This window comes from Rattus rattus, chromosome 2, assembly GCF_011064425.1.
Source record: "Rattus rattus isolate New Zealand chromosome 2, Rrattus_CSIRO_v1, whole genome shotgun sequence".
NCBI lineage: Eukaryota > Metazoa > Chordata > Mammalia > Rodentia > Muridae > Rattus > Rattus rattus.
In genome coordinates, this window is record NC_046155.1 from 103,058,643 (window position 1) to 103,065,262 (window position 6,620).

The window sequence follows — 6,620 nt, forward strand, 5'->3', positions numbered from 1 at the left end:
TTATCATTTTAGCTTCATAGCTGCTGTTATAGTTATCCCTGGCATTTTATGGTAGAGAATCCTAGTTATGATACAGATAAGAAAATGAGCTTCAATAACTCTTGGGTTGTGGGTTTGGGGGGGTTGTTTGTTTCTTTTGTTTTGTTGTCCTTCTGCTTCCTGAGCAGGATCTAGGACTACATAAGCAGTCTCTGGGGATTTAGCCCCAGAGCTGAGTCTAAATCTGATAATTAAATCTAAATCCTTATAGTACTTGAAACACATATAAATGTGTCTTTTGTGGGCTGCTCAGAATGGAGTTTAAGTATTATATGGTTCAAGGTTCATCGGAAGAGCCAGTGGATCGCCTGCTGATCTGTGGTGAGGTAATAAGACAGGACGTGGAGATACATATAAGAAGTATAGGGTAAGGGCCATTTTCATACATGTGTCTCTATTCCTTTGACAAGTCAGGTTTTATATTGAGTTTGAACTTTCCTATAAATATGAATTCATAATTCATTTTCACTATAAGTTTCTTACTGTATTTGTACCTCCTCTATAGTGTATTCCCTTTTTCCTGAATCTTACAACAGAGGGGATTCCCAGAACCAAATCACATTCTGTTTTTCTTTTCCAAAGGAAGAAGAAAGAAATAGGTATTACACATCTGACTTGAGTTTACTGCAGTATTTATGCTCAGAGCTAAATGAAAATTTGAAATATGAATGTGGTCAGAATTTTTCAAATGGATAAGCAAATGAGTGAGCATACAATCTGCGGCAACAGGCTGTGCTTCATAGTAAAAGTGAGTTCAACTCTATTCTATTCATGTTGTTAACGATTCATATAGGAGCCCTTCATCCCCCACTGCTTCACCATCTTGTGTTTTCTCTCTCTCCTTTCTCTCTCTCTCCCTACTGTGTTTGGCTATCTCCTGTATGTCTTCTGCATCTATTGTGTGTGTGTGACTGTGTGCGTGTGCGTGCGTGCGTGCGTGTGTGTGTGTGTGTGTATTTGTGTGTGTGTGTGTGTGTGTTTTGTTTGTGTGTGTGTGTGTGTTGTTGCTGTGTGTGTGTTGTGTTGTGTGTGTGTGTGTGTGTGTTTGGTGTGTGTGTGTATTTGTGTGTGTGTGTGTGTGTGTGTGTGTGTGTGTGTGTGTGTGTGTATTTTTTTGTGACAGGGAGGTGATGTGTGTGAACTTCTGCTCTTTTGTGTGTGTGTGTGTGTGTGTGTGTGGCAAGTGTGGATGGCAATCCCACAGTAACAGGAGTGTTTTTCACCCAGCTACATTTTTCCTCATTGGGATCCCAGGTCTGGAGGAAATCCATGCTTGGATCTCTCTGCCTTTCTGCTGTATTTATCTTGTGGCCCTAGTGGGAAATACCATGATCCTGGTAGTTATCAAGACAGGGCGTTCTCTCCGAGAGCCCATGTTCTACTTCCTGGCCATCCTTTCTTCAGTCGACTTGGCTCTTTCTACAACTTCTGTGCCCCGTATGCTTGGCATATTTTGGTTTGATGCACACGAAATAAACTTTGGTGGCTGTGTGGCTCAGATGTTTTTGATCCATGCCCTCACTGGCATGGAGGCTGAGGTTCTCATGGCCATGGCTTTTGACCGTTATGTAGCCATCTGTGTTCCACTCCACTACACAACCATCTTGACATCTCGTGTCCTGATGGGCATCAGTATATGTGTGGTAGTTCGTCCAACCTTGTTTATATGCCCAATGATCTATCTCATTTACCGCTTACCCTTTTGTCAAGCTCATGTAATAGCACATTCCTATTGTGAACACATGAGCATTGCCAAACTGTCCTGTGGGAACATCCATATCAATGCTGTGTATGGCCTTTTTGTGGTCTCTTTCTTTCTTTTGAACTTGGTACTTATTGGCATCTCATATGGGTACATTCTTCGTGCTGTGTTCCGCCTCCCATCTCATGATGCACGGTTAAAAGCCCTCAGCACATGTGGTTCCCATGTGGCTGTTCTCTGTGTTTTCTACATCCCATCAGTCTTCTCTTTCCTCACTCATCGGTTTGGACACCACATTCCACATTACATTCACATCCTTGTTGCCAACCTCTATTTGGTCATTCCTCCCTTTCTCAATCCCATCATTTATGGTGTGAGAACAAAGCAGATAAGAGAGCGTGTTCTCCACATATTCACTAAAAGGTAAGAGTTTGTCATATTCTTTGATTCACCTAGGAAGACTCGTGTTCTTATCTTAGTAAATAGTTCTTATCCTGCCCTGTGGGCTACCAGTTTGCAAGACTAGTTGGTTTGTCTCAGCCTGTGGATTAATAAAACAGTTCTTTGTACACGTCATCATATTCCAAAGTTGAAAGATTCTTAGACTAGACTGGAAAGGCTACTCTTGGAGAAGGTCATGGGGAAATTTCTTACATACCCTCACAAATGTCTCTGGCTTGCATGTTTGCATTCATTTTTTGATTTGCAGTTGCCTTACAAAACAGACATGGCTAAGGACTTGTCCTCTAGGGATTGGTGGAATAAAGGCATCTTATTAACATGCTTATCAACTATGGCCTAGTAAAGATGTCAGAAGAAAGCTAAAGGTGGTAAATAATACAAGCGACCACTAGATGTCAGTGCTATAGATAATTGCTCCCAACATCTCCCTCTTTTTTGTTTTATTAAAAAATGAACCCATTAGGTGGAGGTAGTGGTCTGAGAGAGATCAGACATGCCTCACAGAGTGCCCAGCTCGGCCATGGCGAGCCACTCTTGCAGTTTGGACTGCACCCCAATGGCTAGAGATGACTGAGATGTACAACACACCGTTCTGGGCTACTGGTGTGCTAATAATAGGGGAGAGACAGAGCAGAGGGGCATGGGACCAGCCCAAATGTTCGAACAGGGCAGAGCCACCTCTGTCTATGACTGGTCTAGATCTGGGTGTCACGTCAATACACGTCATTGCTCCTGTCTTAGGTCATTCCTCTCAAGAACTCGGCCTTACCCGTCACTGGAGAATAACCCTATCGCCACCGGGCTCCTGGCTTAGGTTGGTCCGAGCCTGAGGAAGGTTGCCCGTCTCTGGATACAATGACTTCACATGACAGTGACAAAATATGATCTAGGGCGAACTCTCAATCTTTCAGAGAGGCCAGCCACACACTGGGAGAAGCACCGCTCTCAATGGCCGCCATAGCCTGGTAAACAACCGCTTTGTGTCTAGCATGTTCTCGTTGCAAACGGCAAAAAAACCATAGGCATACTCCACATCCCAAGAGGACAATGGCCCCCCAGGCAAACATGCCAGCCCATTCTTTGAAAAATGAGAAAGCATTGGTGATCCACGAGGTGAAATCCCCAATCGAGATGGGTTCCATTTTGGTGTTGTTAAGGACAGCAATCTGCATCAGCAATTGTCTTGATAATTGTTCCGCTTCCATGGACCAGTTTCCTTTCAAATAATTTGAGATTTCTTTGCTCTGTTGAGAATACTGAGAAAAATTAGCTTTCAATGGAGTAACACATAAGCCTCTAAAGGAGGAAACGCAGGACAGCTGTGTCATATGATATAATGCCTCAATTTGTTCTTGAAGCAGATCTATTCGTTGGTTAGCTAATAGAAAGCCAGATGCCAAGTGGGTATTGAATTCTTCTTGTATCTCCAATGCTACTGTGGTTTTTTCTACAATCTTATTGATAGTCTCAGCCGTCTGTATCTGATTAGTCATAGCAATCGCGGCTGTTGTAGCTGCAGCGGCTGATAGTACAATGGCTGAAATTATAGCTGCCGTAATACCAAAATCCCTTTTAGTTCTTAATAAATGAAGTATGGGAAAATCATCTGGATTAGCTACTACAGGGATAGGCACAAAGGAGGGAATCTTTACAATCACTGCGGTATCATTGGTGCCATCCCAGCATTCAGCTAAGTAACAAACTACATCAGAGCTATTGCAATTTAAAGCATTATCACTTGCATTAGCGCTTATCAGAAAAAAGAAAGGTGGCCTAACACATACTGGAGCGCCAACAGCGGCATCATTAGCTATTAGGCTATTAATCTTAACACCTACTAAACTTGTATTGTTATTGGTTCTAGTGGCTGAAATGTTATATAATGTAAATTCTTCACCTAATAATCGAGCAAAAGGAGTTAGAGATGTGTATGCTCCCTGCTCATTAGATAATACCCATTGATACCAGGGCCAAAAATTACGTTTGCCAGTCTTATTTCTCTTCCTATCATATTGGGCATTGCTAAGAGGAGGGGAAAATTCAAATCCCGGTAGGAATTGTTTAGGTCTATGGAACGGACTCTGACATGGGGTAAATTTAGGTGGAAAGGCTTTATATGGGGGGCAAGTAGGTAAGACTCTACGACAGGTAGAGTTAACCAGTGTGCGAATGCCTTGCCCCGGGAGTGATGGAAAGCTACCATTATGCATCATAATCAAAGTTGTAATGTACGAATTAGCAGAATTATCAATTGACGTATCTCCATTGCCTGAAGAGGCTCCTTGTGTAATTTTACTCAGAGCAGCCTGGATGGCTCCAGTGCCCATAGCACGGTTGCTCACAGGATCTAACCAGTTTGCCAAAGTGGTCCTTCGCAGCCATATACAAGGCTGGGAGGAATTCTTAAGAGTGAAACATAAAGTATGTAACAGTGAAAGATTAGTGGCAGTATATCGTTGAGGCAATTCTCCACTAGGCACTATACAAGGAACATCACGCAAACAGGATGTGGAGAAAAAGGTTGGCAAAACAGTAGAATTGCTATGAACTGGCATAAGTACTGGCCAGGATCTGGCGATAGCCCACAGAGTGAGTGAATCAACCCGGATCATCATTTCCAGTAGTAGTAGCAGTATTCGTAGTCTCATCTTCACGAATAGTAGGAGGCAGTTTGCGAGTCAAACGTTCAGGCACCCAGATTGGATTGTCTTGATTCTGTGGAAAAACACAAACAGCTCCCCTAGATCTCGAAATTACGGGATCTGGGCCACACCATTCACCAGTTAAGACATCCTTCCACTTTACATCTGCATAAGTCATGGGTTTCGTGGCTGCATGGCGATCTGCAGCAGAGCGGCCATGCGCATCCAAAATTAAAAAATTTAGAGTAAAGAGAGCTAAAGACAACTGTTCTTTTGGTGTCCTGCCATAGGCAATTCCCCCTTTTTGTTTTTGTAAGAGCTCTTTTAAAGTACGATGTGCTCTTTCCACAATTCCTTGACCTTGGGGATTGTATGGCAATCCTGTAGTATGTTTGACCTGCATTGTTTGGCAAAATGTCTGAAAAGACTTTGCAGTGTAGGCAGGTCCGTTGTCTGTCTTGAGGCTGTCAGGCTTTCCCCAGGCTGCCCACGCCTCTAAGCAATGACTAATGGCATTACGAGCCTTTTCACCAGTCATTAGAGTGGCATGTATAATGCCAGAGCAGGTATCAACAGAAACATGTGCATATTTTAAATTTCCAAATTGAGATATGTGTGTGACATCCATCTGCCAGAGCTTTAATGGAATCAGGCCACGAGGGTTAATTCCCACCTGAGGAGGGTGGTGAAACTGAACACAATTCTGGCAACGTAATACTACATCACGAGCTGCAGCTCTAGAGATTTTAAATTTTTGTTGAAGAGTGAAAGCAGGAACATGAAACTTTTGATGAAATTCTCTAGCGAGATCAACTGGGGCTGCATGAAAAATAAATTCTCTGTGAGTACTAGCATCCACCAAAGCGTTATTACTGGCCATGGGACCAGGCAAATTAGTATGAGCTCAAATATGTTGTATGAAAAACTTATTTTTTCTGGCCCAAATTAATTTTTGTAATTCTAAAAGAATTTGACATACAGTACTAGTCGACCTAATTGGCCCTGCAATTTCAAGTGAGCGCACAGAGTAAACTACATAAGCAGAATCAGAAATTAAATTAAAAGGATCATGAAATCTTTTGAAAACCTCCAATACAATTTTGCATTCTGTAATTTGGGGGGTGCCTGGATTGAATTGAATTAAGACTGGTTCTTGAGAATTAACCATATAGGCACCTACACCTGTCTTGGAGCCATCTGTATAAATATCTAATGCTCCAGACAAAGGTTCTGAGGCAGTGACCTTAGGAAAGATCACTGGATGTTCAGTAAAAAATTGCAGCAAAGGATCCTTAGGATAATGATTGTCAAACTCTCCATCAAAACTACAGCGTAATATAGCCCAATCATCTATCAAGGCACACAATGTTTCTACCTGAGTTGCAGTATATGGTACAATAATCCTCTTTGGTAAAATACCAAAATGTTGAATGCAAGATTTAACACCTAACATAGCAAGCTGTGCAACAGCAGAAGGATAGTATTCAAGGGTCTTATTTGGAGAAATATGAGGATAAATCCACAGAAGTGGTCCCTGTTGCCATAGCACCCCTGTAGGCTGACGAAAAGTTCTCAGTATACACAAAAAAAGATCCTCATTTTCCTTGTATCTTCTCAGCATTGCCTTTTCTAGTCCTCTCTCCACTTTCCTTAGAGACATTCGTGCTTCCTCAGTTAAAGCACGGGGTGAAGTAAGCTGAGAATCCCCTTTAAGGATCTCATAGAGTGGTTGTAAATCTGCATTAGGCATGTTAATATAGGGTCGAATCCAATTT

At 42.3% G+C, this 6,620-nt stretch overlaps 1 protein-coding gene across 1 annotated transcript; it reads left to right on the top strand.

Moving 5' to 3' along the window:
- Positions 1–1,169: 1,169 nt before the first annotated feature.
- Positions 1,170–2,168, top strand: LOC116893170 (olfactory receptor 52J3-like). Its single transcript, XM_032895080.1, has one exon. It carries the CDS (start codon positions 1,170–1,172, stop codon positions 2,166–2,168), a length of 999 nt encoding a protein of 332 aa, XP_032750971.1.
- The last annotated feature ends 4,452 nt before the right edge of the window (positions 2,169–6,620 follow it).

What these genes read in the sequence shown, in the direction of transcription:
- LOC116893170 (XM_032895080.1), top strand. Translation starts at nt 1,170, where the DNA reads ATGTGTGTGAACTTCTGCTCTTTTGTGTGTGTGTGTGTGTGTGTGTGT.